This window comes from Molossus molossus, unplaced genomic scaffold (assembly GCF_014108415.1).
Source record: "Molossus molossus isolate mMolMol1 unplaced genomic scaffold, mMolMol1.p scaffold_m16_p_7, whole genome shotgun sequence".
Taxonomy (NCBI): Eukaryota; Metazoa; Chordata; class Mammalia; order Chiroptera; family Molossidae; genus Molossus; species Molossus molossus.
The window spans coordinates 10,783,446-10,805,009 of NW_023425401.1; the positions used below are offsets into that span (position 1 = coordinate 10,783,446).

A 21,564-nucleotide genomic window follows, 5' to 3' on the forward strand; every position below is an offset into this window, starting at 1 on the left:
TGGAAGGGAATGTGGGAACAGAGGTAGAAGGAGAGATGGAGAGAGAGAACAGGGCCTGGAAATGGAGGCCTTGAGTGTCAGACCGGGTCACGGGCCTCAATTCTAGCCTTAGAGCCCTGGCTGCTTGTCCACAGCCCCACAGTGCAAGCCTGGAACACTCTGGAAGGGCACTGCTTGATTTTCAGGATGTACATTAAGAAAGTCTGATCCCCAAAGACCTCTGGAGAGGCAGCCCCTCACCCCCACCCCGAGACCCTTGTGTCAAAGCGAGGACATGGGGTTCTACCAGCCAGAGAAGTCTTTACCTTACACTACTTCACAGAAACTGGTGGGGGCCAGGTCTCATTCCAGCAGGGCCACTGACTGCTTGTCCCACCTTTGGGCGGTATTTTCTCCTCTTTGGGACTCAGTTTCTCTGGGCTAGGCAGGGAGTGAGCTTGGCGAGCTCTCGTGGCCCCTTCCCCTGACATTCCTTCATTCCACAGCAGCCTCTGCGTCGGGGGTTCCTGTGAGCCTCCCCTCCCGCCTCCCGCTGCAGGCCGGCGTCATGGTGATGAGCCCGCTGCGCGTTGCTATGGATGACTGGAGGAGGGAGTCCTGTGCCACAGAGGCAGGAGCAGGGGCAGGCGCCTACCCACTGGCACCTCTCCTAAAGAGGACAGTGACCTCACACAGTGAGCTGCTTGCAGTCACACCCCTGCCCTTTGCCTGGGACCAGTGTGGTCGCCATGGAACTGCTCTCTGCCTCTCTGACTCAGTTTCCTCACCATTTGCTGGCAGTATGGACATGCATCCCCGCCATACCTACTCAAGGATGCAAGGGCATCATGAGTGCAAAGTCCTTTGGAAATGGGGTCCTGGGGGTTGTAGGAGGTCCAGAATGGACAACGGGGGTCTCAAGAGCAGTGTCCACACAGCACTAAAGAATGGAATGGACGTTTCCTGTCCCTCTTCCCAGACTGCATGTGCAGATGGCCCTGGGGAAGCTCTTTCCAGATTCCCAGTCTCTCACAGCACTGCCAGGTCAGGTGAGCCTGGGTGAGCATCCCCTGCTGCCCCCATCTCACCCCCATCCATGTGCAGCGATCGGATCACGTCAGGAAATGTTCGAGCTGGGCCCCAGGGCTGGCTGGCCCTAGCAGCTGCAGCAGCATCTAAGCTGTTGCAGGAGTGTTAACTCGGGGAGGCACACATTGATTGTTCGAGAAGGTCAGAGGAACTATGCTGCTGGCACCATGACTCTGCTCCCCGAAATGGTCTCTTAACTGGAGGAGAAGGGACTCAGTCATGCCCCACAGCAACCTTGTCCAGTCCAGCCAGCGGAGATGTTCCCCACAAAAGGTGAGAACAGTGACCCAAGGTGAAGGTCAAAGACTTCCCAGAAGGTCCCAAGCCAGACAGGAAGGAGATGGCTGGACCTGGAGCAGTCTAACTCCAGGGAGAGGCAGTAAGGGCGCTCGGGTGGGATAGCTGGCCCCTCGGGCATTTTCTGCTCTGGGGATCTGGGCACTAAGTGGCTAAGACAGGGCAGCTGGCATAGCTGACCACATCTTCTGGAACATGGTGTAGCAAGGAGCCTCTTTCCCCCAGAAACACTGGCTCCAGGGCCTCCCCTGAGTTCTGCCTGCTCATTGCTGGTGACCCCAGACATGTCACTCTCCCTCTGTGGGCCCTTGAGACCCCCAAACGGAGAGTTGCCTCCTCCTCTGACGTTCCCAAGGACATGCCTGCTCACTCAGTTCCCAGGGTGCCCTTCTGGGGACAAGGATTTCTTGACCTGGATCTGGAGGATACTGACCACAGGTTTGCTATTCTAGACTGACACCCCTACCCCAGGTGAGGTTGGACTACAGTGTCAGCAGTTCTGGACACAGGGTTCAACCTACCTGTGGCACGTGTATGAGACCCTAAACGCTTCCTGCATGTGTGGCCATTTGTATTCGCCATGATGCTTGGTGGGGTGTGGGCATCCATGGTGGCAGACTGTCCTCTTGGCCAACTCCAGGCCTCTCATCCTCATTCAGGGTTACCCCGTCACCTAGGCAACAGCATCACCTCGGTCCATCCTGAAGCCCTGTGACTCAGCTCTGTGTAGCCCTTCAGAAAGGACCAGAGGAGAGGGCAACCTAGACCTCGCCTCCTTAGGCTAGCTGGGAAACCCTGACCCAGCGTGAACTAGGAGAGGCGAGCAGCCGAACCCTCAGGGGGGCTGGAGCAGTCATGAAACCATCTGGAGGATTCAGGGCTGAAGCTACGCCTTCAGGAGGGCCATGGAATAGTGTAACCTTCTTGGGCCGGGCCCAGGGCCATGGGCTGAATACAGGGTGAGAGGACTGGGTTCTGGGATCTCTCCCAGGCAGATGGTGGGGAATGGGCTTTGTGCTGCTGTCCGTGGTGCTGAACGTTCCTGTCCTGCACAGTGACCTCATTCCTTCAATAAGTGTTGCTTCTGGTCCTTCGCACCTTCCTGCTAGCATCTGCCAGCATCTTCCTGCTTGCCATTATCCAATGACCACGTTACTGCCCCTCCATCACAGTCCCACCCACTCCCCACACCCAACCTGTCTCTTGCATTCTGTCCCCCATAACTACCACCAAAACGGGTCGGTCCCTCGTGGTCCCTGTCTCCTGTGGCCTATCTCCCACGCCTTGCCAGTTAGAATAACAGAGATAGTGGTGCCAACCTAGTGGGCACTTGAAAGTGGTTTAGGGATGTTTGGGTGTGTCACAGTGACTCATGGTTACTACTGGCACTTAGCAGGTTGAGAATGCCCACAAAACAAATACTTGACCCACCTGTGAGGCCAATACTATCATTGAGAACCAATTTACATTACTTTTTCTGAGAGGGGAAACTGAGGCCAAGAGGGACGGACTTAGCCAAGGTTACTTAGCCAGCCAGAGACAAAACTGCAACTAGAATATAGGCCCCCATCTCTTCCCTGCCAGGTTTCTGGACCACTCGGGTGATTGAACCAGGAACTCTTCTTAAAATGTTGTCTGAAGGAGGAGAGCCCATTCTAATGGGAGCTTTCAGTTGGCAGGGTCTCTCTGGGGTAGAGTCCTAGCACACGCTGGGGATAGGGGTCAGGTTCCCCAGGCCGCAGAGCCCTGGAGGAGAAGACCCTGTCTGCATCATTCAGACCCTAATGCCCCTGGCAGGCCACACTGCACACCATTGGCATTGATCTTTGGCTGGGGCATCTGTGTTGCTGTAGCAACAGACACTCACCTTGCTGCATCCATCCCAGTGATTCTGGCCTAGCCGTCTGCCTTTAGACTTTCTGTGCCATCGTCCCGTGGTTCTCGGGGGAGACTCTTCCTGTCTTACTCTCTCCTGTCCCAGGCTGTGCCTGAGGGCTTGGACTCCTCATTAACCAGCTCCCCTGAAGAGCTGGGAACATCTGTCTTCCAGCCCCTGGTGCCCAGTGTCTGTAGCCAGAACCTCACTCCCAGGCTGAGCCCTCTGAGGGAAGCGCCCTTCCACTACCACGTTCCACACCCCAGACCTTGCTTCCCAAGGTTTCGGCCGACCTGAGTCAATTCGACACGGCCCACATGTGCTTGGTGGCTCACTCCTGAGAGCAATCCGATGATGACTCCAATGTGGTCTCTGCCTACTTCTCTGTCCCCAGGGAGCTCGACTTCAGTAGCAAAGAAGAGAATCCAGTCCGATGAATTGATGTGCACATGACGGCAAACGCTCTGAACGAGATTTTTGTTCGTCACACTCCGGATTGTAGCACAATAGTGGATTGTGAAGTCAACTGAGTGGGGTCACGACCAGCATTTGTATATAAAATCAATAGAATTCATCAGAATAGAATATAAAGAAAAATATGACCATGGTTAAGATAAATTTTGCTTTGGGCAGTGAATTCGGTGATGTGGGGTGGGGTGTGTCTGTGAGCCAGACTCTGGTATGAAATGGGTGTGTTGCTGTGGTTCAAGGGCAACAGAGTGTGGAGGCCTATGTTTCAAGGACTGGAAGACATAGAGGAGGTGTTTAAAAAGAAAAGAAAAAGAAGAGATTACTAAGTATCCGGGGCGTTGAGGAAGCCTCCAGAAGGAAGTGGCATTTGAGCTGGGGTTTAGAAGACAGGTAGAAGTTTGCCAGTGAGCAATGGGTGAGAGGAGGGTGTTTCAGGGCTGGACCGGCAGGGAGCCGGGCGTGTGCCCCGCCCGCTAGCGCAAATGTCAGCTGCTGTGGGGACTGCTGGACACGGGTCAGGAGGGTGAGGCCGGGCCTGCATGTCCAGGGCCTTGACTATCACACCAGGAAAGTTGGACTTGATTCTCAAGAGCAATAAAAAGCTTCTTCAGGCTTTTAAGCATAAATCAACATGCTCACTCTGACAGTCGGGGTAGAGGATAGAGAGTCAGGGGCAGGAGAAGAAGCAGGGAGGCACACAGGAGGCTGTTGTGCCGGTCAAGGCAAGATGACTAGAGAGAGGGTGGAGGGGTGGGCAGGAGGGGGTGGGCCTCAGGAAAAAAAAGAGGAGACAGCCCTGGCTGGTTTGGCTCAGTGGCTAGAGCGTCGGCCGGCAGACCACAGTCCCAGGTTCAGTTCCCACTAAGGTCACGTACCTCGGTTGCAGTTTGTCCCCAGACCCAGCTGGGGTCATGTGGGTGGCAACCAGTCGATGTGTCTCTCTCACATCGACGTTTCTCTCTCTCTCTCTTCCCCCCCTCTCCCTCCTGCTCTATCTGAAGATAAATGCAAAAATGTCCTCGGGTGAGGATAAAAAAAAAAAGAGGAGACAGAATTCACAGAACTTGGTACCCCAGCGGCATTGATATGAGGAACCAGAAAGGTCTCAGATTTGCAGCATCTCTACCCTGACCCTTTTCCATCCACAAGCCCGCCCTGTGGTCAGTACCACCTGAGATACCATACTTTGGAAATGAGCACGCTGAGGCCCTGTCCTCAGGGAACCCCACCCTGATCAGAGAGACCAGCTTCATGCACCTGAACAACCCAGGCCAGGTCTTGAGCAAGGGCTGGACGCATGAGGCTCAGGCTGTCAGAACCGGGGGTGAGAGTCTTAAAAGAGAGAAAGAGCTGTGAGATGGGAGCAATCTAGGAGGCCTTCCTGGAGGAAGGGGCCGACCACTGACCATCAAGAAAGCTGGATAACATCTATGAACACATTCCCAGAAGATACATTTTTCTCTTTGAGTCACAGTTATAATCAGGGTCTGTCTCACTCCACATGGTCCTGTTGAGAGAAACTCTAAACCCCCTCGGGAAGGGATTGTTCATTTTACAAAAGGACCCATCCTCCTAAAATACCTTGACATGGGTCTTTTTGGTTTCACCCCACACTTCGCCCTTCAGGTCAGCAACACCACTGACCCTGTGTATCAGATTCTCTTCACACACAACCTTTCTGTAGTGAAAACCCCGAGGAGGGAGAAAGCTGAGTCGGGGATCAGGCAGCATGGCCAGGGCACCGTGTCCTCACACTGGGCTGGGGTCGGCGTCAGACCAGCATCTGCCGGGTTCACTCCACCAGGGCCAGGTTCTGCCAGAGGCGGCCTCGCTGCCTGGCCCCAGAGGCAGGGAGAGGCCAGTCACAACCCTGAATTTGAAAAATCTTTGAGTTCAAAGCACCAAATTAAAAAACAATTAAGCTAATAGAATCTCCCCCATTGTCTCTGCTCTCCAGCAAGTGCTCCTTAATAGTGCCATTGCTTTCTACTCGCCAGCTCAACGGAAGTGGGTTAAGTAACTGGATTATTTCAGAACTCCGCTTCCAAAAACAATCTACGGTTCCCCTCTAGCTCTGCGACGCTGCTCGGTGTGCTCTTTATTTTAATTAGCTTTATATTGTATATCTAACATAAGCCGAAAGAAAAATCTGCAAATAACCGTCTATTAGCCAGAGAGCGGAACCCTAGTACAAATCACCCAAACAATGGATCACCTAGAATTTATAACCAAGTCAGGGAGGTAAGAGTCATACTAATCCTGCAATGCAGAGGCCAGCAAAGGACGTTGGGAGTTCTCAGGTGGGAGGGGTTTCTCCTGGTGGGAGGTTGAGGGCGGGCTACCTGGAGGAGGTGGCCTAGGAGGGAGACCTTGACAGTCGGGTTAGAATTTAAAGCAAGGTAAATGTGAGCACTCTTTGACCTTCGTACATTCCCCTTGGATAAAAACTATACTTTCGTACATCAGATGTTGAGGTCCTGAAATGTCTTTTCACACATCATATTCCAACTTTAATAGAGACTCAAACACTGAGCGACATCACAGGATGGTCCCTCTGGCAGCCACGGCTCAAGGTCAGCAGGATGATCCTGTTTCCTCAAATGTCCCTCATTCCTACTTACTCAGGAGCCTAGAGGTTAAGAACATAAAGGCTGGCCCGGCTGGTGGGGCTCAGTGGTTGAGCGTCGACCCATGCATCAAGAGGTCGCAGGTTCGATTCCCGGTCAGGGCACATGCCCAGGTTGTGGGCCTGATCCCCAGTGGGGGGCACGCAGGAGGCGGCCCATCAATGTTCTCTCTCATCCATGTTTCTGTCTGTCTGTCTGTCTCTCTCTCTCTCCCCCTACCTCTCTCTCTCTCAAATCAATAAAGAAAAAAAATTAAAAATAAAAAAGAACATAAAGACTGAAGCCAGACCTTCCGGGCCTGAATCCTCTTGTCACTTCTGTGTCTTCGGCAGGCCACTGTCTTTGTGCCTCGGTTTCCTCTGTGAAATGGGTTAATGTTAGCCCCTCCCTCACGGTGGCTGTGGAGATTGGCGGGACCGTGTGCAGAGCAGAGAGGACGTGGCGTGTGCTAACACCTGCTATGTCGACGGCAGCTATTATCAAAATGAAAGTGCTGGTACTGGTGGGAAAAGCATGGGCCCATTAAGCATAAAATGCTTGAGATAAGGATGGAAATTATTTGGCTAAAAGCAGCGAATCTTCGCCGACAACCCAGGGGCTTATAATTGGGTTCAGTTTCAAACAAAGCGAAAGGAAGTGTTCGAACTACCGGTCAAAGCATGTATCAAAACGGGTTTATTCCTGCCTTTTAGCTGCCGCGGGTGGTGAGTCTTGTGTGCGGTTTTCACACACGCGACTTTCAGATGAACTTTTAGAGGCGTGTTGTGTTTCCCCTCCTGGGGAAGCTGAGAAGTGTGGGCCTTACCGAGGGAGCCAGGGAGCCGGGGAGTGTTCTTGAGGAGGGGAGTGACCTGCTTCTTGGTGGTTGGCATCTTTTGTAGGAAATGCCTACCGAGAGTGCTTGGAGAATGGGACGTGGGCCTCGCGGATCAACTACTCACAGTGTGTGCCCATTCTGGATGACAAGGTGAGTGGCCCCACCCGCCCTGACCCGGGTTGACTCGGGTTGAGCACAGAGGACCCCCAGGGTGGCAGAACCTGTCCTGTCTCCCAACCATGCATTTGGCACCTCGTGCCCCTGCCCCATGTCCCACCCTGTGTTCAGCGACACTGTGATGAGGTAGAGAAGGGGACAGGGAGCCAGACGGGGAGAGGTCAGGCTGGTAGAGGACACAGTCAGAGCGCCACATGACACAAGAAGGGAATGACTATATAACCAGGGCCCCAACATGTCACTGGATGTGACTTCCTTCCTCCTCTGGGCCTCAGTTTCCCCACTGGCATTCTGACTCTGAGCACGCGGAAGTAAGCGCAGCCCCAGAAGGGCAGTCCCCACAGGAAGCTGCGTCCTGCTGAGCCCTCACCAGCCCCTCTCGCTGGGAAGCAGGATTCCACGCTGCCGTGGGGCCGGTCGCCTCCCCTTTAAAGCTGCGCCCCAGTTCTGACCGAAAATGATACCTCCTGTCTCCAGGCCCCTCCTCATTCACCCAGCACAGTCTCCAGGGGGCTGGAAGAAAACCATTCTCTACCCTGAGAAAGTGACGTCAAAATGGGAGCCACAGGGGGCCTGCAGCGAGGGCCAGTGGGACAAGTGATACTGGAGAGGAAGGGTCTCCTGGCCCCTGTTCCCACGTCTCCGTCTCCCAGCCCTCTGAGTGTGGTGAACCAAAGCCGTGGGGGAGGGCCTCCTGTGAGGAAGGAGAACTTGTCACTACCTCTGTTTAGAAGTGCCGGCCCGTCGTGCAATAAAAAGCAGACTGGCTTCCTTTGGGTTTTGGCATTGTTCTTAAGCTCTCTGCACACAATGCGCACACGCACACACACACACACACACACACACACATGCACACACACATACGTATGTTGCTATACCCGGGGCAGACTGATCCCAAGGCAACCCTCAGACCTCCCATCAGTCACTGCTTCCGAGGCAGGAGGGCAGGTTGGCCCAACTGTACAGATGTCAAAACTGAGGCCCAGAAACTGGAACCAACTCACCCTCAGCTGCTCAGCCAGCTGGGTCCAAGCTGAGACTAAACACAGGGTGGCAACCCTCAGTCCAGAATTAAAAAGAAAAGAAACTCTACCCCCCCTCTGGCATATCTCAGAACCCGCTCTGAGATGGCATGTCGGGGCCTGACCGCAGCCGTTTACGCCGCGAGCCGCCAGGGCCCGCAGGAGTGAGCTGCAGGTGGGAGCCAGGCCCGGTGGTGACCAGAGCCCTGCGGCCCTCAAGGTCAGGCCGCACAGGGTGGCCCCCCAGAATGCCAGCGCCGCCTTGCCTGTGCCCCATGCCCGTCTGCCCATGTGCCTGTCTGTCTGTCCGGCAGAGGAAGTACGGCCTGCACTACCACATCGCCCTCATGGTCAACTACCTGGGCCACTGCGTTTCCATGGCAGCCCTCGTGGTCGCTTTCCTGCTTTTCCTGGCCCTGCGGTAAGTCACCCCGCCCCTGATTTCTCCCCGTCCCTCCTCCCACAGCACCTGGTCACCTGTCCCCTCCGCCCCCGGGGCCTGGAGCCAGCGGGCAGGCCTGGGGGAGGCGCTCTGCAGGCGTGAGGATGCGGGGAGGCTGGCAGTGAGGACGTGGCTCCAGGTGCAGCCCGGGCCTCCAGGGCTCAGTCCTAGCTGACCCCTGACCCCAGCTGACCCCTGACCTGGGCCTTCCACAGGAGCATTCGCTGCCTTCGGAATGTGATTCACTGGAACCTGATCACCACCTTCATCCTGCGCAACGTCACGTGGCTCCTGCTGCAGCTTGTGGACCACGAAGTGCACGCAAGCAACGAGGTCGCTGGGCAGAGCCGGGGCTGGGCTGGGGCTCGGCGCGGGGGCACCCCTTTGGCTCCAGGCCAGTCTCTGGCCCTCCAGAGCTGGGGGAGGAGGGGAGCTGCCAGGCTGGGGTCCAGGGAGCAGCCCACACCGGGCAGCAGACTGATTTATCCTGTCCCGCTCACCACCTTGTGAGTTCAGCCCTTCCACAGACCCTTAGAGACAAGGAGGCTGGAATAAACACTCTGTCTCACTTCAGCCCAGTGACAGGCCCGCAGGGACCACGATACAGACGTGGGAACAGGCTCGGAGCAGCTCGGTGACAGTGGTGACACCTCTCCCTCTGGGCTCAGGGTCGTGGGCAGGCTGTCCGCGTGTTAGCTACCTGCCCGGATGTGTGTCAATGCTCTGAACTGTGTGCCCGTCACTGGGAAACCGGGGTAGAGGGGCCACGCGCAGGTCTTGGGCCACCATTACCTTCTCAATGCGTTTTGTTTGGGCGGCTGGACCTTGGCACACGCCCAGCCTGGGGTGCCCTCAGCTTGGCCCCACACTGAGCCCTGCTTCAGCACCAAGCTCAGTCCAGCTTTGGGGTGTCCTGCAGCCCAGCAAAGGCTGCTACTGAGAAGTGGTCACTTAATGTGGGGATAGAGCAGGGGAGGGGGAGGGACCTTGAGCTTTCCGCTTCAGCAGGACTTTCTCAGAACAGAGGAGACACGCAGCCACACGGGGCCCGAGATCAGGGCTGGGGTCATGGAGGAAGCCAAAGAGACAGTGAGCAGCTCAGTCCACGGAGCAGAGAGCCCCCATCACAGGGCTTCTGTGGCCACCACTTCCACATCCCCACCCCCACGCTGAGGGTTCCCCTGCAGGGCAAGGTGGCCAGGCAGGTCTGCTGGGAAGAGCTGTGTGGGGGCCAGGACCCAGCCACGGCTCACCATGGCCCTGCCAGCACCCCTGCCTCCCCTCTGTGAGGGGTGCTTGGGGCGGGGGAGTAGCCCTGTTCAGGGGGACAGCGACAGATTCTCCTCTGCTGGGGATGCACAGAGCAGCAACCAACATTCATTCATTCTCCCAAACCCCGAGACCAGACACCTCCACTCTGCCGCCCACCTTCACAGATCCTGCACTATGACGTATAGAACAGTTTTCTTTTAATTGAATCACTTTATACGAAACCACATTCCTACACAGAATCTCATCCCTCAATGGGAAGCAGCATGACTTGTGGACTAAAGGTGACCCTCCCCCAAAGATGAGCACGCAAACACGTTACCCGTTCCAGCCTGTGCGTGCAGGAAGCGTGGGGCCAGAGTCCTCTTCTCGGTTGAAAGGGGGCCTGAGGGAGCCTTGGAGAAAAGTCACAGACACACGAGTACCCGTGGAGACTTAACTCAGTCCAACACAGGGAGAGAGGAATGACGCAGGGTGCGCATCCAGTATGAGACTGAGGGTACTTAATGCCATGCCCACGACCCACTGAACTGACCGGCCCTCCGTCGGCGCCCTGGCCCCACACTCGGGCCCTGGCCCTGGCGGCCCTGACCGCCTCTGCCCCGTGCAGGTCTGGTGCCGCTGCATCACCACTGTCTTCAACTACTTCGTGGTGACAAACTTCTTCTGGATGTTCGTGGAGGGCTGCTACCTGCACACGGCCATCGTCATGACCTACTCCACCGAGCGCCTGCGGAAGTGGCTCTTCCTCTTCATCGGCTGGGGTGAGGGTCCCAGGGCGGCGGCAGGGCAAGCGGGGGCGGGGGACTGCCGACAGGGTCCGAGGACTGAACCACAGCCCTGCCCAGCACCCCGGGACAGTCTACAACGCAACCAGGAGGGAGCAAACGGTCCCTCGGAAAGAACCCTCCACAAAGGGGCTCGTCTCCCTGCCTGGAATGGCAGCTACAAAGGCTTTTGCCTCTGGCTCTGGGAGAGAATCCGCCAGCCACACTCCTCTGCCAGAAAATCACACGGTCCCCTCGCCTCTCACCTGCTGAGGGTGGGGGAGCGCTGGGGGCTGGGGTCTAGGGACAGGGCCTCTGGGGTCATGGGTGGTCTGCAGGGGATGACGGGAAACATGATCCCAGGCCCGTATGGTCCCCTCACCCTGCGTTCTGTAAGGGCCCCTGTCCATCGGCCTGTCCACTACAACCACGTCTGTCCTCTCTTCAGGCATCCCCTGCCCCATCATCGTCGCCTGGGCCCTTGGCAAGCTCTACTATGAGAACGAGCAGTAAGTAGGACAAGCCACGCGGGGGAGAGGGATATTAGGACAGGGCCGCCGTGGCCTTCAGCCAAGCTGTGGGGCGGGAATGGCAGCCGCACAGGACGGGTTGCCTGTCCTCACGTTAGAGAGCCATGCCGGCACCCGAGGAAGGCATGTCGGCGATGTCAAGTCACCTTTGTTGAACCGAGTTAGGTTTCTGTTTCCTTCAAGCGCCCGAATGCACGACCTCTTTGGCCTTTGGGAGGCGTCCTCCTCGAAACTGGAGCACGTGGAGGAGCCAGGGCCCCTGGCTTTCAGCCCAGGGCACGTCCGAGCCCGGGACAGTGAGCCTTTCCCGACCCCGGGGCCAGGCTCCTGTCCTTGGACCTTACCTGCAGCAGAGTCCTTGCTGTTCTAAGCCACAGCCCAGGTGATGGCACCCTGGCCCTGGGCCAGCCGGGACGGCTAGGAAGTCGGTGCCACCAGCTGAGAGGACAGTGCAGTGTCAGCCTCTGTATGCAAATCTCCAACGGGTCTCTGAGGCCGGAGAGAGCAGAGGGGATTTGGGCGAGGGCAGGAATGGGGTGCAATCCAGGAACTCAACATTAGGAAGCACTCAGATGATAAAAGTCGTCCAAGAAGAAGGGGCAGCTTTTATCATGATGCAGAATGAGAGTGACCTTCCTGTTAAAGGGGGTGTTCAAGCAGAGACCCGAAACCCGGGTGCTGCGAGGCAGCGGGGAGATTTCTATCTGAGGTACTGGATGACCTCTGAGGGTCTCGGGGACAGTCACAGGGCCTTCCTGAGGTCCAGGAGGAGTTGCTGGCAGAGCCAGACTGGGTCCTGGCTCAGCCCTTCCCCTAGACCCAGACCCTGAAGCGTCACCCACCATTCTCCCTGAGAACAACGGAGCCTCTGGCAGGAGCGGGCTCCTCCGCTGGGTGAAGGAGGCTCAGCCAGGAGGAAGGCAGGGGTGGGCTAGGAGCGGGCTCCAAGCAATGCACCAACAAGAGGCACAGGGTGGCCCAGCCGGGGCCAGTGGGGGGCAGCCCAGTTCTCCATCGTGAGCCCTGGGCCCAGCAGCCAAGAACAGGTGAGGGAGTGAGGAGGAGGAGGAGGAGGAGGAGGAGGAGAAGGAGAAGGAGGACGACGAGACCCAGGCTGCCCTCAGACTGCTGGGGAGACCACACCCTCCATGCAGGACAAAGGCAGCTGGGGTGAGCAGCGTGGTCAGCGGGGCTGGGCCCATCCACCCAGGCCTCTAGGACAGGGCTCAGGAAGGGTCAAGCGGGAGGATCCTGGGCCTGAGTCCGAAGCAGTCCCCCAGCTGTGACTCACCAGGCCGCTGACAGCCCCCTACCTTTGCAGGTGCTGGTTTGGGAAGGAGCCCGGTGACCTAGTGGACTACATCTACCAGGGCCCCATCATCCTTGTGCTCCTGGTAGGTGGACACTGGGATGGGACTGGGGACAGAGGAGCAGCTGAGGACCCCCCAGCAGAGACACTAGGGAGAGATGTGGCATGGAGAGCCCCCTGCGCCCACACATGCTGTCCACGCCACCCCGCTCCCTGACACCTCCCTTCGGAGCTCTCTCTCCCCTCACTTCCTGCGCACGCAGCCCCCTCCCCTCTCCGGCACTGGGTCCTTTCCCTGGCAGAGAATAGGTCTGACTGGCCAGTTTCTAGTGCCTTCCCTCATCTGACGTCCCCTTGCCAGGTTCAGTGCCGAGACCGCAGGCAAGGGGCAGCTGGTGGCAGGAGAAGGGTGTACAGGCTGGTGTTGAGCCTGATTTGCATCTCCCTCCTGCCCCAGCCAACCCCCCCCCCCCCAGCTGGAGCCCTGGTATCAGAATGAAGCGTAGGAACAACCGTTCCTGGTTCCGCTCCCTGCCCCTTGCCAAACGTTTTTAAATCTAAGGTGTAATTGCTGTTCGTCTATCTACAATGAGCTTTCATTGAGATAGAGTTTAAGTAGAGGCTGCATTCTGCAAAAACGAGCCCATTATATATCGTACAGAAGAAAGAGACACACAAAAAGGCCCCATAAGAAACTGGCATTTACGTAAGACTTATTTCAGGCTCGGCAATTGCAGGCTCCTGTAGTACCAGCTCCCTTAAAGGGCCACAGCTCCTGGGAGCCCAGAGCCGCATCCGCCTCTGGCCCATAGCAGGTGCTCACAAAGGCATCCCTGGTCTGCCTTGGGGGTGATCACTGTTTATCTCTTTCATTTCCTCTCATTTCTGTGACTTTTCCTGGGATTCATTTGACCCCCACCTTTGCAGCCTCCCTGATGCATTTGAGCTGGAGATGACTCGGTTTTTACCCCCTGCCTGAAATCGCAGCATCAGGGCTCTGTTATTTCAGAGGCAAGGCCGGTCCCTGTCAGCTCAGTGGGTGGGGGGGCACTGTCCTTGGAGTCCCAGCTGCAATGAGTCACTCACCCCCAGTGTGAATGGAAACCCCATGCGACCCATCCCCTCCCGGCCGGCCAGCCGCTGAGAGCCCACCCTGGAGGCCAGGGCTTTTGACCAGCCTGGGACCCAGCCAAAGAAGGCTGGCCTGGAGCGAACCCAGGTGGGGAGCTCACCCCCGCTGCGAGCATGGGGACAGCGGAGAGGAAATGAATGGAGACAGGGAGACAGGAGTGGAGGGCTCCACTCAAGGCCCAACTCCCGCCTCCTCTCCGTGCCCCTTTCCCACCCTCCCCTCCAGGGCATTTTGCTTGTCTTTCCCTTTGGGCCCAGCCCACACCCAGCTCTTTGCATCGCGAGGGCTTCCAGGGTCCCAGGTTTGCCTTCTAGAAGCTCTGTCTTCATTAAGTGCAAACCTCATGTTCCCCAATGGGAGAAGGAGGGCGCATGCCTCCCATGTCACAGACGAAAACACAGAGATGGGACGACCTGCCCAAGGTCACCACTAACTGCCAGCTGAGCTGAGACTCTGCAGGTCACCCACCACCTGCCTACCTCCCTCTCTGTGGACGCCTGCCGTGCCCCTGCCCGCCCCCTCCCCGCAGTGCACAGCTGCACTTCTGCTGGGAGAGACACGCTTACTTCCGGGTGCTGGGGGTGAGTCAGCTGGTTCGGTTTGCAGGAGGCTGTTGTCATGGGAAAGGCATGTGGCATTTATGGGGCCCCTCTCGGGGCACTGGGCTCTGTGGTTATCTGGGTTGGACAGGTGAGGAAGCTCAGAGAGGCTAATTAAGCCACTTGCCCAAGGCCACACGGATGCCAATTGGAACAACCAGAATCAGAGCCCTGTGTGGAGGACTTGGTGCCAGACATTCATTTGGGAGGTGGCACCTGGTACTTGGAAGCACAGCAGGGGGTGGGAGGGGAAGACAAAGAAAGGAGGAAACCAACAAACCCCACCCCCACCCCACCCTGACCCAGTATCCGGGATGCAAGGCTGGACTCCTCAGGGAAGCTTGTCTGGGGGGGTTAGCCTCACCCTTGTACCCCCTTCCCCTGCAGAGCCCCCCCCCCCTCAGAGGTTCCTGAGCTGGGAAGGCCCTGCAGGAAGGAATCCTGCATTTTGGGTTCTCAGCTATTCCTACCTCCCTCCTGGACCTGTGTCCGACTCCTGCCTCACCTCAGCCACACTGGCCACCCCCGTCCCTCTCCCTACCCCAGGGCTTCCCCCCCCCCCCCCCCCGGCCTTTTCTCTGCCTGGAACACTCTCCCCCACCTTCCCAGCTCACATGCCATTTCTCCAGGGCTTCCTGACCCCTTAGGGAGAATGCACCCTCCACCCCAGACCGCAAGCCAAGTCCACTTCCTATTGCTGGTGCCCAGCTCAGAGTCTGGCACATGGCACTCACTGAATGAGTGAATGAATGAATGAATGAATGAAACCAGAAACCAGGCTGGACAAGGTTCGAGAGCAGTAGCCAGTGCTCACTGGAGAGCTAGGATTCAGTAAGGGAAGAGTGGGGTTCAAGCTCCATGAGGGTGGGGGTGGGTGGGGGTGCCAGAGGCTCCCTGCAGGAGGAGGAAGGTGCCTGAGGTGGGGCGAAGTGGTGGGGTGTTGTGAAGGGGAGGCTGGGAACTGAGCTCACGACACACTGGCTTTCCGGCTGCACAGACCCAAGCTGAGGGGCTGGGGCAGCAGCACGAACTGCCCTGCCTCGTGGGAGAAGAGGGGGTACGGCCTTGACTTCCCAGCCCCCCCACTAGACCCTGTCCCTGTAGCCAGAAGGTGCTCAGCAACTGCTTATTGATTGGATGAATGGGTGGGTGATTGGACATGTGTATGATGCCCATCAAATGCATGGGTGGATGGGCAGGTAAACTGACGCATGCTCGCTGCGTAGACACCGGTTAGATCGTGGGTGGGTGGGTGGGTGGGTGGATAAGAGTGGGTGGGTCATTGAATGAGTTGGTTTGTGGGTTGATAGATGAGGGGTAAATAAGATTCAATGAAGGGAACTGGGGCAGAAATGAGAATATACCTTGACTCCAACAGCTTCTACTCTGAGAGAAGTCAGAATCCGAGAAGGGAAAATAGTTTGTCTCACGTGTGTGAGGAAACCGGGACTGCCTCATAGTCAAAGGGAATATTCCAGAAACCCGGGAGCTAGCCGCTCGGTGGGCCTTGAGAGGCCCCGGGGCCCTGCAGGCCGTGGGCGGCCCTGGCTGAAGGCTCCGGGCCCACCCTAGGTCCTGGGCTCACCAGGCCGCCGCTGTGAGCCTGAGCCCCGCAGGCCCCCCGGACACCTCAAAGTGGGGGTCATCCAGAGACCCCAGGAATGTCTGCCCCATGATGTCCGCCTGTGTCCCCCACTCCCAGCTGGGATCCAGAACTTAGGGGGTGTAAGGAGTGATGGATTCTGTGTGTGTGTGTGTGTGTGTGTGCGCGCGCGCGCGCGTGTGTCGGGAGGGACGGCTGGTGTGTCAGGCCCACACACACTCACTTTCTCGTCTGCTCACACTTGGTGACAATGGAAGAGAAACAGCAGCCACACCGTGTCCCCAGACACACGCACACTCACACACTCTCCGAGGCAAACACCCTCACAAGCACAAGGAGACCCGCAGACTCACAGACTCGCCAACAAGGTTCACAGCCACTGGCAGCCCACGGGGCCCAGGAGCCCAGGCAGGGACCCCGGGGCTCAGCGCCCTCCCTGCCGCCCAGACAGGCTCAGAACGAAGACACACGAGGCCCTCCGGAAGCCTCCCAGTCAGCCCCGCAGCCCGTCCATCTTCATTGGCTCGGGCTGCCTGAGGTTCTGGAGTGTCACTGGCACAGGGCACGATGGCGAGAGGGTAGTCAGTCCTCTGTCCGGCCAGGTCTGCTCCACCAGGGCAGGGCTGTCCTCAGTAGTAAGGGCCTGGGGAGACCCTGGATTGTGAGTGGGGTCCCTGCAGCAGAGAGGAGCAGGGCCCTGGGGGCGGGGTGGGGGGCGGGGCTGGAGGAGTGGCCTCTGTGCCCTCAGCTGCCTCTGGGGGCTTTCCCTCCCTGGGCCTGAGCAGGCCCGGAGCCCTGGGTGACAGGCAGCTGAGCAAGCAGAGGGCACCTGCCTGTCCCGACAAGAGAGGAGCAGAGGCCTTGGGACCCCAGGCAGGTGCTGGGGTGATGAGTGTGCCGTGTGAGCACATGGAACGGGGGCTCTCAGGGGGTCACAGGGGCAGGTGGCTGGCGCTCAGCTCGCGTCACCTCATGGCCCTCCTTCCCCCCTCTGCTCCCTCCCTCCAGATCAATTTTGTGTTTCTGTTCAACATTGTCAGGATCCTAATGACAAAATTACGGGCATCCACCACCTCAGAGACAATCCAGTACAGGTGAGTGCGGGGTGCCGTGGCCCCCCGCAGGGAGAAGTGAGGCCGTCTGGTCCTCCGTGTCCCCCCAGGGGACCGTCACCGCGGGAGCGAGGCCCCGCCTCAGTGCCACCCTCTCCCCCGTACAGGAAGGCGGTGAAGGCCACCCTGGTTCTCCTGCCCCTTCTGGGCATCACCTACATGCTCTTCTTCGTCAACCCTGGGGAGGACGACCTGTCGCAGATTGTGTTCATCTACTTCAACTCCTTCCTGCAGTCATTCCAGGTGGGGCAGCGGCCAGACGGGGCTGCAGGGGGCTTCCCCGCCCTGGACGCTCAGGTGCCCTCCCGGGCCGCACGGGGCTGGTGCACGCGAGGTTCACTTGTTACACGTTCAAGTGCACACGCTGAACCAGAGCCCGGCCCGGCCCCACCCCCCAGAGCCCGGGTGGGCCCACCCCACTGGGTCTGGGCCACCCAGCTGGTGCCCACTGCTGGCCCAGCACCTGCCCCCAGGGTTCATGGAGCCTGTCACACTTGCAGCATGAGGAGTGGGCCCTCCGGGGTCCCGGTCAGTGTTCCCCTGCCACCCTGTCCCCCTCCGCCCTTCCAGGCAGAGCGATCCCCATGCAGACCCCTGACCACTGCCTCCTTCCTTTCCAGGGCTTCTTTGTGTCTGTCCTCTACTGCTTCTTAAATGGAGAGGTACGAGGCCGGGCCCCGGGTGGCCGGGCTCCGCGGGCCTCACCCCCACTCCAGGGCCGTTCCAGCAGAGCCGCCCAGCCTCCCGGGACGGTCGGGTCCCTGGCTCCGCTCAGTTGCACTGGAGGGGCGGGAGGGTAGGGCAACACCCAGCCTTGGGGGGACCTGCCAGTGTAGACGGTCAAGCATGCCGGCCAGGACAATGGCCAGCACCCACCACTGCCCCGAGAGAGCTGGCTGAGCAGGGCGCCCGGGCTGCAGAAAGGAGCGGAAGGCGATGACGGGAGAAAGCTCCCAGGAGCACGAGGTGTGAGCCCTGCAGCCAGGGAGCAGGGGAGACCCCAGCACGTTCTCACGCTCCTCGAGGTGGGCTCGGGGAGGCAGGCGCCGGGTGAAGCCAGTCAGCTCACAGGGCCCAGCATCCTAGCAGCCAGCTCAGTCAGGCCCAGGGGTGAGGGCGCCCAGGGCTGAGGGCACACAGCGGGCTCCGGGTTTCGGGGCGAAGGCAGACACAGGACCCAGGGCCTGAGAGCTTCCAAACACTCACGAGGAAGCCAGCGTGCCCTGCGGCCACTCCCCTTGCCATGCACAGGGCGATGGCCGGGCTCCGCAGGCCTGGGTGTCTGTCACCTAAAGCAGTGTCCAGGTGGGCAGGTCCAGCAGTGGAGACTAGGACGGGGCCGAGGGCAGGGCGAGAAGGAGCCACTGGGGCCATGACTGCTCGGGACCGTCCCCTCTGTTCAGCCCCGTGACGGGCTCGCACACGGGGACACGGTCGCTTTGGCAGAGTCCTTCAGGTGCAATACAGATGAGGGTCAAATGGCACCAGTGACGATCACTTCGACGTGAGGCACAGGAAGGCAGGGTGTCTGCAGAAGGCTGGGGGTCACGGAGCGTCCTCAGGAGAGGGCTGGGGAAGGAGGGCCCCCCCCCCCAGTGCCGGAGACAGACAGCGGTGTGAGCTGCAGGGCCAACAGCGTCAGGGGAAGGGCCCGCCTGTGGAAGCAGCCAGTCCCCGAGTGTGGGGGTGGCAGTCAGGAGGGCCAGCCTGGCCTCGCTCAGTAGTGCTGAACGGGGCAGGGAGCGGGGGAGGGGCTGTCGGTCCTCAGGACGGCCCCCAGGGCTCAGCCGTCTGTGTCCTGCCCGCAGGTGTGCTCAGCCGTGAGGAAGAGGTGGCACCGGTGGCGGGACCATCACTCCCTCCGCGTCCCCGGGGCCCGGGCCATGTCCATCCCCACCTCACCCACACGGATCAGCTTCCACAGCATCAAGCAGACGGCCACTGTATGACCCCGCACGTCACCCACCTGGCCCCTCACGCCACAGCGGGGGCGGCTTCCCCATCCTCCTCCTCCGCCCTCTCCGGGCCCTCCTTGCCGGAGCCCTGGTGGGGTCACAGGGAGGGGACGCCCACTCTCCAGCCTGGGCAGCACAGGGCTCTGAGGGACCAGGGCAGCTGAGCCAGAGCAGAGCGGAAAAGTCACAGGGAGCCCCCGGAAGGGAGGGACACGTGTCTTCAGGCATCTGTGCCCACCGGTGCTGGACGGGCAGGGAGCCCGCATCAGCCCCTCAGGCCAGCCCGTTCAGACTAGGAAACAGGCCAGAGCCAGGGCCTGCCCAGGTCCCACAGCCAGTTCGAGGATCCCTGGCCCCTCTGCCCCACGCGTGTGTGGGCCTTCCTGCCAGCTGCAGGGTGATGTGTGGCCCTGCTCGCCACCTGCAGCCTCCCCACTCAGGGGCGCCCTCTGCAGTCGGGAGGAGGCACAGCAGCTGGAGTAAAGGATACGTTTGGAGGGCTTCACCCCAGGGCCTCTCACCTGGAGAAGCCTGGTCTACACCGTCTGCACCCCGATCTGGCCGTGCCCCTGCCCCTGCGCCTTCCTGAAGAACGCTGACTCCTCTCTGGGAGCCCTCAGCCTAGTCCACAGACTTAAGGGCTTGGGGAGGGACAAGCGGGGAGGGAGACATGGCCAGGACAGCCACACTTAGGCCAATCGGATACATCGTGCAGGACAAAACGGGGAGAAACATGGGCACGGGCTGGGACAAGGCGTGGGCTAGAAACACAGAAACAAAAGTGTGCCTTTCGTGACTGGAGCTCATTCCCCGGCCCCCACCCGCGCCTAGACCCCAGCCGCACCTTCGGAAGCAACGGCTGCTCCCCGTGGAATAAACCACGCCCCGTGGAAACAGCCCTGCAGAGGTGATGGGCCAGGCACCCGAAGGGGTGCTGTGGGCCAAGGACGGTGGGCTGGATCCATCTGGACTCCGGCGCTGGCCTGGGGCCAGTGCTCTCTGACCTGTGTGCCCGCAGGTCTGACCCTTATCATTCCCCAAGACGACACCTGCCCCTCCTCCCCAACCAAGGGCGGTTGAATTCAGCACAGAGGAGAGGTTCTGGAATCTGGAGGGACAGATGGACAAGGCCCATGCCCGGGCAGTTTCCGCCCGCCTGTGGTCCTGCTGCCCTGCAGGAGGGCTGGGAGCCCAGGGGCAGGAGGAGCCATGGGGTCAGCGTTCAGAAGAGCTTTTGCTCTTGGCACACCTCCCCTCACCCCCAGTTTTTAAAAGTATGTATATTGTCTGGCACACTTTTAAGTTGACATCTAATATTTTTTACCTACGTTTTAAAACTTGCGAGAGATGTGATTTCTGGCATTTGGTAAATATTTGCGTGTTAAAATAAAACTGCCAACAGTACTTTAAAAACTGAGTCTCTGAACACAGCAGTGATTGAATGCCTACCCTTATCTATTAAAAAAAAACAAAACAAAACAACGGCCCCTCTTTGATGGTGGGAAATTTTACACGGTTCCTTCTCTCTCTGAACTTGTCCCTCGTTCTGTCTCCCCTGTGGAACTTCATACAGATGCCGGATTTTTTATGGTTGCGAATCTTTTACCGCTCACCTCACCGTGTTCCTCTGCCAGACATATACTTAGAAATTAAAATAGAAATGTTTAATTTCCCAAGACAGGTGCTAAGGGTTTTTTTTTAAGTCTTCTAAATGGAGTTATTACAACTATTTTTTTTATATAAAGTATATTATTATATGGTTGAGGAAAACAACATGATTGCTATGAGTTCTTAGAAGTCACTGTTAAACCTAAAAAGAAAAATTCATTGAAAACACCTCTTAGCCCTGGCTGGTTTGGCTCAGCGGTTAGAGCATCAGTCTATGGACCAAAGGGTCCAGGTTCAATCCCCAGCCCTGGTCAGGGTTGTGCAGGAGGCAACCAATCGACGTGCTTCTCTCGCATTGATGTTTTTCTCCTTCTCTCTTCCCCCGTCCCTACTACCTTAAAAAAAAAAGAAGAAAACATTTTTTTAAACTTTTTTTTCTTTATTGATTTTAGAGAGAGAGGAAAACATCGATGAGAGAGAACATCGATTGGCCGCCTCCTGCACGCCCCCCACTGGGGATCAGGCCCGAACCGGGGCATGTGTCCTGACTGGGAATCGAACCTGTGACCTCTTGGTGCAGGGGTCGACGCCCAACCACGGAGCCACACCGCCCGGTGAAAGAAAACACATCTTAGTGCAGTGGGTAGGAACTCAAGTCTTCCTGAGTCTATGGGAGGATATTTATCACAAGAAGGAAGCGGCTCCGGCGGCTTTTCCTCTCTTCATTCTGCAGAGCTACAAGCTGAGACGCCTTCGCACATAAATAAGTAGATGCCACTCGGTTCTCTGAACTGAGGTCGAGGCCAACAGCTGCCTAGTGACCCGGGTCACAAATGACCATCGCCGGCCATCGACGAAGTCCTCCTTAAATGTGGTTGAAAAC

At 58.2% G+C, this 21,564-nt stretch overlaps 1 protein-coding gene across 3 annotated transcripts in view; it reads left to right on the forward strand.

The window, feature by feature from the left end:
- Nucleotides 1–20,216, forward strand: part of CRHR2 (corticotropin releasing hormone receptor 2) — a 36,985-nt gene extending 16,769 nt beyond the window's left edge. For 2 of the 3 annotated variants that reach the window (XM_036246858.1, XM_036246859.1), the window contains 10 exons: nt 7,221–7,306; nt 8,670–8,776; nt 9,013–9,130; nt 10,677–10,830; nt 11,282–11,342; nt 12,685–12,757; nt 17,047–17,100; nt 17,226–17,361; nt 17,739–17,780; nt 18,927–20,216. In XM_036246858.1, coding sequence (XP_036102751.1) covers nt 7,221–7,306; nt 8,670–8,776; nt 9,013–9,130; nt 10,677–10,830; nt 11,282–11,342; nt 12,685–12,757; nt 17,047–17,100; nt 17,226–17,361; nt 17,739–17,780; nt 18,927–19,237 — 1,142 coding nt within the window. In that variant the 3' untranslated portion in view covers nt 19,238–20,216. Of the gene's footprint in view, nt 1–7,220; nt 7,307–8,669; nt 8,777–9,012; nt 9,131–10,676; nt 10,831–11,281; nt 11,343–12,684; nt 12,758–17,014; nt 17,101–17,225; nt 17,362–17,738; nt 17,781–18,926 lie in introns of all 3 variants that reach the window. The other variant, XM_036246860.1, reaches the window with a different exon arrangement.
- Nucleotides 20,217–21,564: the final 1,348 nt, after the last annotated feature.